The sequence below is a fragment of the Raphanus sativus genome, chromosome 3 (genome assembly GCF_000801105.2).
Source record: "Raphanus sativus cultivar WK10039 chromosome 3, ASM80110v3, whole genome shotgun sequence".
Taxonomy (NCBI): Eukaryota; Viridiplantae; Streptophyta; class Magnoliopsida; order Brassicales; family Brassicaceae; genus Raphanus; species Raphanus sativus.
Window position 1 is genome coordinate 6,046,426 of NC_079513.1, and position 16,569 is coordinate 6,062,994.

The 16,569-nt window shown below is 33.9% G+C and overlaps 1 protein-coding gene across 1 annotated transcript; it reads right to left on the reverse strand.

The window, feature by feature from the left end:
* Positions 1 to 12,389: 12,389 nt before the first annotated feature.
* On the reverse strand, positions 12,390 to 13,376 carry LOC108845056 (uncharacterized). The gene has a single exon (XM_018618325.1). It carries the CDS (start codon positions 13,374 to 13,376, stop codon positions 12,390 to 12,392), a length of 987 nt encoding a protein of 328 aa, XP_018473827.1.
* Positions 13,377 to 16,569: the final 3,193 nt, after the last annotated feature.

Genomic DNA, 16,569 nt, shown 5'->3' on the forward strand with positions numbered 1-16,569 from the left:
AATATAAAGTTGAAAACATAAATTATATAACTAAATATTAATCAAATAATTTTTTAAATTTTATATGATTGATTAAGCTAAAAATAAAAACGAAAAATTAATTTATTTAATTAGATAATTGATTAAAATTAATAATAGTAAGATTTATCCAAAATCTAAAAATATTTTAAAATATAAATATAATTCTGTATGTATGTTGTGTTGTTATCTGATTTTTTTATAAAATATAAAGTTGAAAACAAAAAGTATATAACTAAATATTAATCGAATAAATTTTTTAATTTTATATATTTGAAAAGAGAATATTAAGTGACTTTTAAGGTTTATTTCTATATAATAAATATGTGTACAAAGAAATTTTCAAAAATTTATAATTGCAGTATAAGAATTTTCAAATGAAATAAAATAATAATTTATTATCATAGCTTTTTAGTTAGTAACGCATATACATGTCTTTTCGCAATCGAGTTTTGACGTTAAAAGTTTTTTTTTTGTCATCAAACGAATAGACTCATATAGATTATGCACACCAAACTGGGAACTCTCCATCCATGTGAACGACGAAAGACGATTGCTGCCTGGCACTGCGTGCTAAACGATCCGCCTTTGAATTCTCCGTCCGTGATACATGAATAAGCTGTGAGCTCTGGAAACTGCCTTGTAGACTCTTGATATCCTTCAGATAACTTGCAAACGCTGACCACTCCTCTGGTTCTGAAACCATCTTCACCAACTGAGAACAATCCGTTGCAAACATAACCTGAAACTGTCTTAAATTTTTCATACACTCCATTGCCCAAACTAAAGCCTCTACCTCCGAATGAAGATGTGACATACTTGCCCGAACATTTCTTTTTAAAAGTTAAAAGTTAGGTGGTTAATATCGATATTACCCTTAATGAATAATTATTTTTAATATATATACATGTTTATATTATTAGTTTCCTTTGTATTGGACGTGTTTAGCAATCAGATGGAAAAAAAATTACCTATAGAACTTAGTTCGTGGGATATTTCTCAATGCAAGTATAATTATTCACTTAGTAAATTAGACAACAAATATAGTATGACAACCAAATAAGACCTATAGAATATCACCATGAAATTGTCGAATCTATCTATGCCTATAGAATATCATAAAATAAAGTTAAGAGTGATTAAAGTTGTTGATAATTTTAATGAATTATATATAATTTATTAAATAATTAGAAGTGAATTTATGTTAATAATATTAGATTTCTAAAATATATTTGATAATTTATTATATATTGTGTTATTATCTGAAAATAATATTTTCTATTATAAAGTTAAAAAATTAAGATATAAAAAATTTTATAATTGAAAAAAATTCCAACAATATATTTTCTAAGTTATTCCTAATATGTTAGTGTTTTTTAAATTTCAACAAAATAATAATCATATATTTTTATGCAAAACTTGTTCACTATAAAAATAATTTTATGTTTAATTTAAATTTTTGAGAACATAGATAATAATTTATAATGTTGATATTTATTTTAATAGTCATAAACTAATAAATACTTTTAAGAAGATTAAGTCCGCCTTTGCGGGTAAAACATCTAGTTGTTCAATTAAAAACAAAGAAGAGAGGAAGAGACAATATCAGTTGAAAGTACACAAACACATTCACCCATGTCTCAAATCTTCCTTCTAACAAAAGGAAATCAAGTACACAAAGTTTTGGTCAATTTCTCCAACTTAAGCGGTAAGATCCTAATTGGAAATCAATGATGTAGTTGTACCATCCGTGACCTCCATAATAGATGCTGGCTCATTTTTACTCATACACCCATGTCTCAAATCTTCCTACTAACAAAAGGACCTAAGAAAAACAAAACATAAAGAAATCGATGCATAAACATGATTTCGACTTGAGCAAGTGTCGGATTCAAGATACACATCCATGGTGAAGAGGTCTTGATCCATGAAAAAGCCAAATCCAAACTTAAAACCAAAAGAACGAAATCGCGAAAGAACTAAGAACATAAGAAGAAATTACTTGCTTGATATTTGGAAGGATCTACAAATCTTCAAGATTCAAGGTTCAAATCAAATCGATAATGATGATTAACATTTTACCTAAAAAAATCGATAATGATATCGACCCTAGATTCTTAGGAATCCGTAACTGAGAACCATCCTCTGCGACTAATCGCAAGCTCATTTATAATAAGCCCACTTTAGTTGTTCGTGATTTATAGGTTTAATTTAAAAGGCCCATTTGCAAAAAGAGTTCGTTAATAAAACTCTAGGGCTCTATATCAAATCATCTTTGTACTATTTAAATCTCGAGTTGGTTCTAACAGCAGAGCTTTTCCTAGCCCGGTGAGGTATTGTTTCTTTCCTCTCGCCAAAACCCTAACGTAGTCCTTGCGTTGCCGATTCAATTCATCTTTATTTTCTTCCTTTCGGTCTCTTTTTATTGCATATTAATGTCAGGACTAATGCCTTTATTTGCTTTTATCAATTAGTGTAATAAGATTCCGAACCGATTACAAAGTCTACAAAGAAACATCATAAGAATAGTCTCAGGATATTTACCTCCTACAGTAGCAAGATTCATTGTTTTCAGTTTTCAAAATTTATTCCCGCAGGGGACGTACTAGATAGTTTCTGACGTTAATATTTTCTTTCCTTCTGGTTGCAGAATATGTCCGGAGCTACGCAGATACCACCTCCATATGTCAGGCTTATTATCGTGAAAACGGCTAAGTTTGTTTGCAAACACGGGTTAGAGATTGAAAACAGGATTATAGCTTCCAACGTCAAGAATGCTAGATTCAAGTTTTTGAGCAGCTCAGATCCTTATCATGCGTTTTACAAAGACACACTTTATGAATATCAAGCTCAGAACAACCATGGAGTTGAAGCTAATGACGATGCTGCTACAGGTGCACAACCCGACCCTTTGGCTCAACTTACGATTCCTCCTGAAGAGGATTATACAGTCATACTTCCTGAAGGGATCACAGACGAGGAGCTTAATAATGCTAACCTCACAGTACGTGTTGTAGCGCGGCAGGGAAGATCGTTCTTAGTGGAATTGATGAGACGAGAGATTAATAATAATCCTCAGTCTTATTCTAAGAATCTAATCCACAGTATGTTTGATTTTTTCGATGCACTGGTTGATACATCCACAGCTTTAATAGTTAAGATAGGATGTTTTATTTTATTTTCCTTTTTGTTATTGTTTTTATCAGTTACTTCAGGAGTTATCCTTCTTTTCAAAATGTAGTTCGTTTAGCAATCTTAATACATAGAAGTGTTATTAGAGTTAATTTTAGTTTTGATTTAATTTAATGCTGTTATTTCTTTGAAACCCCTTTAAAAATTCATATAGGACTTAGCAGAGTGTTGTTGTCTCCAATAAAACAAAAGTAAGCACTTCCATTTATCTTATTTTATTTTGACAAGAAATAAAACCAAATGATAAGACTTTGGGGTCCTTTTTTTCTTCTTTTCAGACTAGGGTTTGCAACCGTTTCGCGCGAAGTTTAGTATCCATCTTTAATTTAGCGTTTAATAATTCTTTCAATATTCTTTTTTTTCAATATTCGAATTCATATGATTTATTTTTATTTTATATCGGAAAATTGTTCTCAAATTGTCTTGTTTCAATTATTATAATTTGTTAATACTGTATTTAGTTGATTAGCGTCTTGTGTAGTTTACCAATTTTGTCAACATGAAGTTGACATAGGCCTTCACTCTTGTAGCTAGATTGGTCTGCGATGGCACTTATATCATGCAACGTGTGACGTTTTCGATGCTCGAGCAAGGCACATTGAGGAGAAAAAAAGGAAAGGAAGTTGACATACGAGTAATGTATAATGTGTTTAAATATTTTCTTCGCATGTGGTTTATAATGTGTTTTTTTAATATATTTTAGTATTATATGAATTTTTTTTATTATGTCGTATCTCTCTATTTTTTTAATACAAAAAGTTGGATGTGTTTGCATATTTCATTAGATACAATAATTCTAGATTTGCTATTTATATCATTCACTTCGACTGCAGGTTTTAGAGGTTTCTTGTTATTCACAAAATCTTATTTTATTTATTTATTACGTTTTAACTATTTTAAAAAATATTAGTTTTATTTGTGCATCAATTCTTGGTCATGGTTTTCTAATAATTTCTTGTTAGTTTCCCTTACCTTGACTTTCTACCAGAAAGAGAGAAAATCCATAAGATACATTACTTAAAAAAAATGATCACCTTGGTTTGATGTAACATAATAAGCAATATATATCTTGTTATTTTTTTGTAACTATTTAATTAAAATTCTTTTGATTATGTATTTATCATTGGTTGTGGTTTTATAGTTTTTGTTAGTTTCTCAAAATTTGAGTTTGGGACTAATTAATAATATTGTAATGGATTTTTTCTCTTTTTTTGTTCTTTTGAAATATCTCTATATATATATTCTTGGAATATCTTTTGGATTGTATAATGTATTTTCACGAATATGTTAATTGTTGACCTTTTTTTATCAGATTCAAGTTATATATTGTATTTTATAATTTCACTGTTTCATTTTTTTAATCTTGTTTTTCGTTATTTTTGTTATTTTTGTATGATTGTGTATTAATCATTGATAAGAATTTTCACTATTTTCTTAATAAAGCGGGTAACAATCAAGAACGTGAATCCTAGTCTTTTGTTGTAAAAACTAAAATGCCTGTAATTGTTTTGCCTAAGAACGATTTGGTTAGAGAAATGTCTCCATACAGGATGTGAAGCTATACGTATAACATGAATCGTTTTTGGTGAGAGTTGATCATTTAAAATTAGCATAGATGTAAAAGCAGCCGCTATTTTAGCTCATAATTTGTCGAAGTTAAGAAGTTTGAACTATAAGATTTTGATCCATCATATCAATACTATCAATACTATTTTTTTTTTGACATCAAAAGGCTATTCTATTACTCAAACTTGAGGTGGTTTGGGTAACCAGACCGGAATAGAACAACCAAAGTAGCATAATGATCTATGGAAAGTACGAGCATTCCTAGCTAGAGAATCAGCTATCACATTATCAGTTTTTGGTACGTAGCAGATCTTAAAGTCCGAGTAGCATAACTTGATCGTATGAATCATCTCCAGTTCAGTTGAGAAACTAGGCCATGCTTGCTGTTCCGTCAGCATTGCAATCAGGTCCTTGCAGTCTGTGCCAAATCTCTGACAATCTGAATGTTGCAACATTGTTTCCATTGGCCATCTCAAAGCCTTCAGTTCCGAGTGTAGAGCAGACTCCCTCCTTCTCAGGTTCCTTATCCCCAGTAGCTGTATCGCCCCTGCTATCTTTCCATACCCATCCAAGTCTACTATACGGATCAGTAGAGGTCCATGAACCATCTATCATGCATATATCACCCAAGCTTATGACTTGAGGCTCTTGAACAACTTGAGGCGAAGGCCTATTCTCTCTAGCATTATGCCAAGCTTGACATTCACTTTCTGCATGCCTAACTAGCTCACCTAGATCCTTATCTATTCCCCTGAATAACTTATCATTGCGAGCTTTTCATATGTACCAGATGTTCCAAGGATACGGGTCCCTATCATTTTCTGGCTTCACTATGCTATTTTTTCCCTAAAACAAATAATCCATATTATTGTAGATGCTCGGAGAAGGAAAAATTTGAGGGCTAGATGGTGTTGATGATAATGCCCATGTTTGAAGAGTTGGTGGACATTCAAATATTGCATGAGTCACACTCTCTTCTGGCTCTCCACATCTTCGACAGTAGTTATCGCATCTCATGTTTCTTCGTACAAGATTCCTTGTTACTGCTACTTGTTCTGTGATTAGTTGCCATAAAAGATGGCGAATCTTTTGTGGAGCACTCACCTTCCAAGCAAAGGCTTGTAGTTTAGTGATGCTGGGTTCCAGAACTTATCTTTCATCGTCCTCCTTTAGAATATTTGTTGCTACCCAGTATCCAGATTTTACTGTGTATTGCCCATTTTTGGTATAGTTCCAGCAAAACGTATCTGGTCGATGTGTAGGGCTTATGGCCATACTCTGTATACTTGGTATGTCGTCCTCATGATGGACATACTGCTCAAGCATACGTAAATCCCATTCCTTTGTCTGAAAATCGATAAGGCTGCTTACTGTCATCCCTGGGTGTACCACCGGAGCATTAGCTCTAGCCGGTCTTGCTGGCACTGATGGGATCCATGGATCCTGCCATACTTTAATCTCATACCCTGAATGTACTTTGTTCCTGATTCCCAACAGCAGTAGTTTCCTTGCTGCAATAATACTTGTCCATACATAAGATGGGGAATCTACTGAGCAAATTCGCAAGGGCGAACTCAATCGGTAATATCTACCTCTCAGTACTCTTGCCACTAATGAATCTGGGAACTGAACAAGATGCCATAGCTGTTTAGCTAAAAGAGCTAGATTAAATTCATGGATCATGCGAAATCCAATGCCACCCTCCTCTCTAGGTTTACACATTTTATCCCATGTAGCCCAATGTATACCTCTCTTTGGCGGATTCGAACTCCACCAGAACTGTGCAATGGCACTAGCGAGGTTCTCATATATTTTTAGAGGGAATAAGAAACTAGACATCACATACATCGGAAGAGCTAGCAAGATAGACTTGATTAACACTTCCTTTCCTCCCTTTGAAAGCCATCTGCCAGTCTATCCATTCACTCTATGCAACAACTTCTCTTTCAGGAATGCAAATAACTTACATTTAGACCCACTGATATCTTCTGGTATTCCTAAGTATGAACCAATTCCTCCTTCATTTTGTATTCCCAGTATATCTTTAATCTGCTGGCGATCATTAACTAGGATCCTCTTGCCAAAGAGCAGAGAAGATTTGTCAAAATTTATGCATTGTCCAGATGTCTGTCCATATTTCCTGACTACTTTCATAACTTCTTCACATTCACGGGGCTCCGCCTTACTGAAGAAAAGGCTATCATCAACAAAAAGAAGGTGAGATACCGGGGGGCTAGCACGAGCGGCTCGCATCCCTGTTATCTTCCCTTGATTCTCTACTTAACTAAGAAGGCTAACGAGCGCTTCCGTGCATAGAATAAATATGAAAGGAGACAAAGGATGTCCTTGACGTAAACCTCTCTCTGGAACTATGTGTCCCCTAGGCTCTCCTTTCATCAACACTTGGTACTTAACCGAGGTAACACATCTCATAATCCATTCAATCCATACCTCAGAAAAGCCCATCTTCCTCATGACTGCCTCTATAAAAGACCACTCCATCCTATCATAAGCCTTTTTCATGTCTGTCTTAATGGCCATTCTCTTAACTCTTCCTCCTGGTTTTGTCCTCAAGGTGTGGAACATCTCCTGTGCTATCATCACATTATCTGTTATTTGTCTTCCTGACACAAACGCCAATTGCGTTTCAGATATCAAATGTGGAAGAACCTTTTTTAATCTTTGGCATAAGACCTTAGATACTATTTTGTAACTGACATTACATAGACTGATGGGTCTAAACTGTGTCATCTCGTTCGGCTTTGTCGTCTTAGGTATGAGACATATATTAGTGTCGTTCAAGCCTTGTGCCCTTGTACCTTGAAAAAGAAATTGATTAACCATAAGAGTTAAATCATCTTTGACAATGTCCCAAAACTTTTGGTAAAAAAGAGCTATCATGCCATCTGGCCCATGAGCCTTCTCTGGGTGCATAGCACAAAGTACTAACTTAACCTCCCATTCTGTTACTGGCGCTGTGAGATCTTCATTTGTTTGTGCAGTAATGATCTTCATCTGTTACTATCAATATATTAAAATTGAAGTATGTCCCGTTGATATATGTTGTGTCATATGAATATAAATGAATTCGAATAAATTGCTTTTTGGTGAGAACAATTTTCCGATATAATAATATAAATTATTATATTTTACATATATATATATATATAAAATGTGGATAATCATAAAATTATAATAGATCATTGATAACAGAAACACACTAATCTAAATCAAAAAAATTAGATTTGTTAATAGATTCATAATCGACAAAATTGTATCATAATTTTTGTATTATAAAAACTAAAAATCTAACTTCCTAATTAGAACACAAAAAATTCTAATAATGTATCTAAAAAATATTAAAATATTAAAAGTCATATATTGATTCAACCAGTGATACAACTGGTAGCTAAATTCTAGGTTTTAGCGGGTTTTCATGGATTTTATCAAATTATTAAATAATGTTTTTTTTCTTCTGAAAACTCAAACCGGAGCACCGGATTTACCGATTCAACCGTAGGTCTTGATCGAGTTTCAAAATACTGAATAAAAGTATATAGTTATATAACATCATAAATTCAATTTATTTATTAAAATTTCTTACTAATAATTTTTTTTAAAATGTATACACAAATACAATTACAAAAAACACAATATGAAAATTAATTTCTAAAAGAAAATTAAAAACAAAAAATGTATCCGCTCTTTGAAGGGCGGATCAAAATCTAGTCTATTCTATTAATTCAACAGTATGACCAGTTGGTGTAAGTGTTGTCCAATTATTTACAATCCATTTTTTTTAAATATCTAATGCCCAGTATTTAACATATATATCTATAACGTGACTTGGTAGTTTATAACTTTCCCTTCCCTTTACTTCCTATAATTTCGGATGTATTATTTTGAGTAGAAAAAGAATTTACGTATACATTAACTATATATCTAAGTAAAGAAATAATATTAGACTACAAGCAATTCACCTATTATATGCTTTGAATTCCACATGCCTGATACCATTCTTTATTTATATTATTATCAATATCAATTAATAGCATTTATATTCATAGTATCAATAACTATGCTTAAAAAATAAATAAATAGCTATACCAACTTTAAATATCGGACTGTTTGAATAAATATATAGAATAATTCGGATAATTTTAAATTTATGGATAAAAATATCTGGGTAATTTGGTTAATAAATAGTATTTTAGTATATTTAGTTATTTAGAAATTAAATATAATTAATTTTTGTGGGTATATAATTTTATTTTAAAAATTTGGATACATATTTGGTTCATGGTTTGATTCTGATTCAAATTCAATTTTTCATTCCAGAAATGTAGGATTCACTTGGTTATTTATGAATTAGGTTCAGATTTGGTTTTGGTTCTTTGGTTCAGTATATATATGTTCAAATCTATACAATATCTTATATAGAAATTGGGGGTGGGTGTTTAAGTATTCAACGAGTTTGGTTAAGATCTATTCGGGTTACGGGTTTTCTGTTAAGATCTATTCAATTAGTGATTAAGGTTTAAGGCTTAGTATTTGGAAGGTGGGGGTTGAAGTTTGAGTTTAGTGATAGCAGTTTAGGGTTTAGTATTCAAAAGTTGGATCTGGGTTTAACACTAACTAGATTTTGACCCGCAGGTTTTGTTTTCAGTTTTATATAAATACATATTTATTTTATATTTTTAATTTTATACATTTTTAGCATTAATCATATATCTAAATGTTTTATATAACTATTTCAAATACAAAATTTTATAGTTTACATGTTATAATTAATCAATTATTTTTAAAATATCGCATGTATTCGTCGCTTCTTATTATATACTCATTTTATTGTATTTGCATTTATTTATAGAATAAATTAATATATACATTAAACAATATATTCAAAATTATTTTGTTTTAAATTTATGTTCATTTTGATTCCGCCGACCTTTAAATTTGCATTTCCTATTAGCAATATTTTTTTACGTTTATTCATTTTAGATAGTATATTATTATATATACAAAAATATAAGATATACCAGTTTTTATACATGTATTATATAGTTTTGAAAATGTTAAGTCGTTATGTCATTGTATTATATTTTTAACATAAATATAAAATTTATGAAAATATTTTTTTTTAAAATCTAGTAACTTAATATAACTTATCATATTTAGTTTAATTATTTTAACATGATTATTATATAATATAGACAAAATAAGATAAAAGTTTTTTTTTCATTTTTATAAATGATTACTGAAAATATATTAATGTATAATAATAGTTCATTGCTAATTACAAAATTAGTTGAAATATTTACATAAATTTTTTGAAAATTAAAAATATTGTTAAAATATATATATTTCAACAGATTTGTTAAAATAAATATTTATATTTAAAATTAAAATATCATGATTAAAATATCTTATATTATTAGATTGGTTAGCTATATTATAGAAATCGATATCTTAGAGTATATTTGCTGATTTTATACCAAAATTTTAGGAAACCAATCTAGTAGATTACGGAAAAGAATTGTTAGGGTATTTCTGGAGAATATACTGTTAGTAAAATCGTAATTAATATATAGTAAATGTAGGATATTACGAATTTGTTTTTATGGTTAGCTATATTATAGAAATTTATATCTTAGAGTAATCTTATATCTTAGAGTATATTTGCTGATTTTCAAATCTGTAAAACTTTTCATTTGAGAAATTATGTGTTTATAATTTAATAATTTTAGACCATATAGTTATATGATTAGTGGTTTTGTATAAAAACGTTGTTTATAATTTAATAATATTAGAGAAAAATATATTTTGTAAGTAAACTCCAAACATCTCGATTACATTGCTTTAGGCTTAAGTTATTTTATGTAAATTGATATGCTCATATGCATGTGGATTTTGTATTATGCAGAGTGGATTTCCAAGATTTTGCTAGCATATGCTTTGCGGAATTCGGAGACCGAGTGAAGCTATGGTTGACAATAAACGAACTATGGGTCTATAGCGTAGGTGGCTATGATGCAGGAAAAAAGCCCCAGGACGTGTTTCAAAATACATGAACGATACAGCCATAGCCGGAAAATCTGGTCACGAGGCTTATATCGTTAGTCACAATCTTCTTCTCGCTCATGCCGAAGCCGTTGAGGAGCTGCAGTAATGTATGAACTACTAATATATCTTATGTTTAGACTTCGAGAATAGATGCAACATATTTATAAATTGGTTATATCTTATGTTTAGACTTCGAGAATAGATGCAACATATTTATAAATTGGTTTATTAATTGGTTTAACATTTAATAAGGATTAAAAAAAAGGTTATGTTAATCTCTTTTTTTGGCATCAAGAGGCTATTCTATTATTCAAACTTAAAGTGTTCTGGGTAATCAGATCGGTGTTCTGGGTAATTAGACCGGAATAGAACAATCAAAGTAGCAAAGCGATCTATAAAAGGTACGAGCAGTCCTAGCTAATGAATCAGCTATCACATTTCCATTTCTTGGCACATAGCAGATTTTGAAATCAGAGTAGCACATCTTGATTATTTGAATCATCTCCAATTCAGTAGAGAATGTTGGCCATGCTTGCGGCTCCGTCAGTATTGCAATCAGGTCTTTGCAGTCTGTGCCAAATCTCTGACAGTTCGAGTGTTGCAACATTGTTTCCATCGCCCATTTCAAAGCTTCCAGTTCCGAGTGTAGAGTTGACTCCCTTCTCCTCAAGTTCCTAGTTCCCATAAGCTGGATCGTCCCCCTTTTGTCTTTCCATACCCATCCAAGTCCACTAAACTGATCCATAGAGGTCCATGAACCATCTACCTTGCATACGTCGTCCAAGCTTAAGACTTGAGGCTCTTGAATAACTTGAGGCACACTCATATTCTCTCTAGCATTATGCCAAGCTTGGCATTCACTCTCTGCGTACCTAACTAGCTCTCCTGGATCCCTGTCTATCCCCCTGAATAACTTATCATTACGTGCTTTCCATATGTACCAGATAATCCATGGGTATGGGTTCCTATCATTTTCCGGCTCCAGTATGCTATTTTTCCTCCAAAATAAATAATCCATATTATTGAATATACTCGTAGAAGGAAAAATTTGGGGACTGGATGGTGTTGATGATAGCGCCCATATTTGAAGAGCTGGTGGACATTCGAATATTGCATGAGTAGCAGTCTCTTCTGGCTCTCCACATCTTGGACAATAGTTATCACATCTCATATTTCTTCGTGCTAGATTCCTTGTTACCGCTACCTGTCCTGTGATTAGTTGCCATAAGAGATTGCGAATCTTTTGTGGAGCATTCACCTTCCAAGCAAAGGCTTGGAGTTTAGTAATGCTAGGTTCCAGAACCTAGTTTTCATCGTCATTCTTCAGAATATTTGTAGCTACCCAGTATCCAGATTTTACTGTGTATTGCCCATTTTTGGTATAGCTCCAGCAAAACGTATCTGGTCGATGAGTTGGGCTTATGGACATACTTTGTATACTTGGTATGTCCTCATGATGGACATATTGTTCAAGCATTTGAAGATCCCACTCTTTGGTCTGAGGATTTATTAGGCTACTGACCGTCATTCCCGGGTGTACCACTAGAACACTAGCTCGAGCCGGTCTTGCTGGCACTGATGGAATCCATGGACAATACCCTTGCCACTAATGAATCTGGGAACTGAGTAAGACGCCATAGCTGTTTAGCTAAAAGAGCTAAATTAAACTCATGGATCATGCGAAATCCAATGCCTCCTTCCTCTCTAGGTTTACACATTTTATCCCATGTAGCCCAATATATCCCTCTTTTCGGTGGATTTGAACTCCACCAAAACTGTGCAATGGCACTAGCGGGGTTCTCACAAATTTCTAGGGGGAGTAAGAAACTAGACATCACATACGTCGGCAGAGCAAGTAGGATAGAATTAATTAGCACTTCCTTTCCTCCCTTCGATAACCATCTGCCTGTCCACCCATTTACTCTATGTAGCAGCTTCTCCTTTAGGAATACAAATAACTTATATTTAGACCCACTGATATCTTCTGGTATTCCTAAGTATGAACCAATTCCTCCTTCATTTTGTATTCCCAGTATATCTTTAATCTGCTGGCGATCATTAACTAGGATCCTCTTGCCAAAGAGCAGAGAAGATTTGTCAAAATTTATGCATTGTCCAGATGTCTGTCCATATTTCCTGACTACTTTCATAACTTCTTCACATTCACGGGGCTCCGCCTTACAGAAGAAAAGACTATTGTCAGCAAAAAGAAGGTGAGATACTGGGGGGCTAGCACGAGCGGCTCTCATCTCCGTTATCTTCCCTTGATTCTCTGCTTGACTAAGAAGGCTAACGAGCGCTTCCGTGCATAGAATAAATATGGAAGGAGACAAAAGATCTCCTTGACGTAGACCTCTCTCTGGAACTATGTGTCCCCTAGGTTCTCCATTCATCAAAACTTGGTACTTAACCGAGGTAACACATCTCATAATCCATTCAATCCATACCTCAGAGAAGCCCATCTTTCTCATGACAGCCTCAATAAAATACCACTCCATCCTATCATAGGCTTTGCTCATGACTGTCTTAATGGCCATTCTCTTGACCCGTCCTCCTGGTTTGGTTCGCAAAGTGTGGAATATTTCCTGTGTTATCATCACATTATCTGTTATTTGCCTCCCTGCCACAAAAGCCGACTAAGTTTCCGATATCAAGTGTGGGAGAACCTTCTCTAATCTTTGGCATAAGACCTTAGATATGATTTTGTAGCTAACATTGCATAAGCTGATCGGCCTAAACTGTGTCATCTCGTTCGGCTTTGTCGTCTTAGGTATGAGGCATATATTTGTATCATTTAATCCCTGCGCCATTGTGCCATGAAAAAGGAATTGATTAACCATATGAGTTAAATCATCTTTCACAATGTCCCAAAACTTCTGGTAGAAAAGAGCTGTCATTTCATCTGGTCCAGGGGCGTTTTCTGGATGCATAGCAAAAAGCGCTAGTTTAACCTCCCATTATGTTACTGGCGCTGTCAGATCTTCATTTATTTGGCCAGTAATAGTCGTCTTAACCTCCGTGAGCGCTTCTGCTATCTCCTATGGGTTAGAAGATTCGAAAATTTGTCTGAAATATCTAGTAGCAATGTCTATTAATCCCTCTTCATCTTCGACCATGTTCCCATTTGCATCTAAGAGTTGTGTTATCCTATTCTTTTCTCGCCTTTGTTTAACTAACGCATGTAAAATTTTTGTGTTCCGGTCTCCCTCCCTTAGCCATAACACTCTACTCTTTTGTCTCCAAAAACATTTATTTCGCCTTAAGAGCGTTAGAAAGTTCCTTTAGGGCAGCAACTATCTGTTCAGACGTAACATTATTATCTGAGTACAAGTCTTCCACCTTTTCCTTGAGTTCCTCCACAGCTTTTCAGAATTGACATTGTTTTCTCTCCTCCATTGACTCAAAGCTTTCCTACAGCTAGCAATATGATCCATTATACTTGCATCAGGTGGCAGGTCGTCCGATTTCCATCCCTCAAGAATTACTTGCCTCAACTCCTCATCGTCTAGCCATCTTTTATCAAATTTAAATTTCTTTTTCCTTTTCTTTGGCCTCTTTAGAACCTCTGCTAGGACTGGACGATGATCCGAGCCCCAAAGCCTGAGATATCTCCATGATGTATGTGGAAATTTGTCATGCCAATCCTCATTTCCAACTGCTCTGTCCAGATGATAGTGCTCAAATTACCCAGTAGAGCTTACTCTCTCAAGTAAGAGGTACAGCTGTAGTACTTAGGGATCGAATCACGAGGAGCTACGGAACCAATTAAATAAAATCTACTAATCTATCCTAGGCAAGGTTGGTTTATATGATGGAAATAAAAGTAACAATTCCTAAAATGAGCAAGGTAGTTGCTCTAACTAACAATATGATGGGTTGTTTAAATGTGATAAAGAGTGCTAGACATAGGGTTTCTATTCAGGAACGGAGATTATAATCTCTATAAATGCTTTAATAAGTTGCTTGCATGATACTATAGATCTCAGCCGCTTAACTCAAGTGAAGTATCACTGGTTAAATTATCTAGATCTCTGGCCACACCTTTCGCATGATGACACAGAAAAAGAGTCGGTCGATATCCTTTTGAGATATCGAGCGATACACCTTTCACAGCGCCGATCGATTCACCTCTCGGGATATCGATCGACAGCTTCTAGATCTGCCTAGGCGCAAGCCGAATATGACCACAAGGTCTCAAGGAGGAACTGTCGTTCTTCTCAACGGGAGACAGGCAAGCTCAAATGGATAATTCAAGATAATCAAAGATCCTAGTGATCTATGTTCTAGTTAGCTAATCTAAAACAAGCACAGGGTGCAATCCATTTGATGAGTATCACAACTTAGCAATTATAGTTTGGGGCTAATCCCACAAACCTATTTGAACCCTAGATCTAACAAGTAGACTACTCAGACATAGCTAAGCAATTCATAACAATAGATAGATGAAAGAATTGCATAGATAGAATAAAGTAGAAATACAAAAGGAGATGAGAAATCTCTCCAATCTCTCAAACACAAATAAAACTCTAGTCTCTCTCTCACACTCTTTGCTTTGAGGGTTGTTAAAAGCTTGCTTCTTTCGAAGGTTGCCGTCAAAAGACACTTAGCAGGAATATTTAAGCATTTCCATTAGGTTAAAAACTCGTCAGGAGCAATCTCGTAATTTGGTGAAGTCTTGGTGAAGTAGTCGGCTAAACCATTTCGTCCTCGATATCGATCGACAACACTGGATGTGTATCGATCGATTATAATCTTCTAGTACGCGGATCTTCTCAGCTACATCGATCGACGACTCAGGATGAGTATCGATCGATTATAATCGCAATGTTGACTTCCGACTTAGTCTTGAATGGTCAACTCGGGTATATCATCTCTTGTACTCCAAAATGCTCCAAAAACATCACTTTCTCACAAAATGCTCCTGAACCTGAAAACATACCTAACAGGCTAGAAAACAGATTAAATATATAATAAAATACTAGTATACCATGGTTAAAAACGGGTAAAATCCATGGTATATCAACTCCTCCAGACTTACTCTTTTGCTTGTCCTCAAGCAAAAACAGTAGTCTTTGGAAAATGTTTGAAAATAGCAGGAACTCAAAGATTAAAAATATTGAAGTCATCACTCTATGGGTTTGCAATTCATGTCTAAACATACTAATCACAGAAGTTCATTATGCTTTATCCTAGCTTAGCAACCAGACTCATCTAGTCAACAACTTAGCAAATCTCACCTGACATTCCCCTCTACTAACCTCATTTCTTAACATAAAATAAAAGTGCAGACTTTACCTTGGGAGTATCGATCAAAGGACACATGGATTCAACTCAAACAAGTATCTGAACACACAGGTAGTCTTCTCTGATCCCTTTCTCCCCTCTTCTCTCTTCTCTGAATCTCTTATTAGTTTCAATTTCAACAGGTTTCGATGCCACATAGGTCATCTAGTCCATCTCATTGACATTTTCATTGTAACTCATACATTTTTGGCAAAGTGTAGCGAGTAATGGGGTTCAGTACTCAACCTTTCCCCGTTTCCACAATGTGTGATCATCCTTGAGATTTAGAATAATGGGGTCGCGGGAGACAAACCTACCCCTCTGCCTCTCAAGAAATCATTTCAATCTTTTATAACATAAACTTAGATCTCGAGACGCTGAAGAGAGAGAAGGAAGGGAACCAGAAACACACAGACTTTTTACCTTCCAGACTTGTAAGAGGATTCC

Excerpts from the sequence above, each read along its gene's own strand:
- LOC108845056 (XM_018618325.1), bottom strand. The coding sequence starts at position 13,376 with ATGGCCATTAAGACAGTCATGAGCAAAGCCTATGATAGGATGGAGTGG.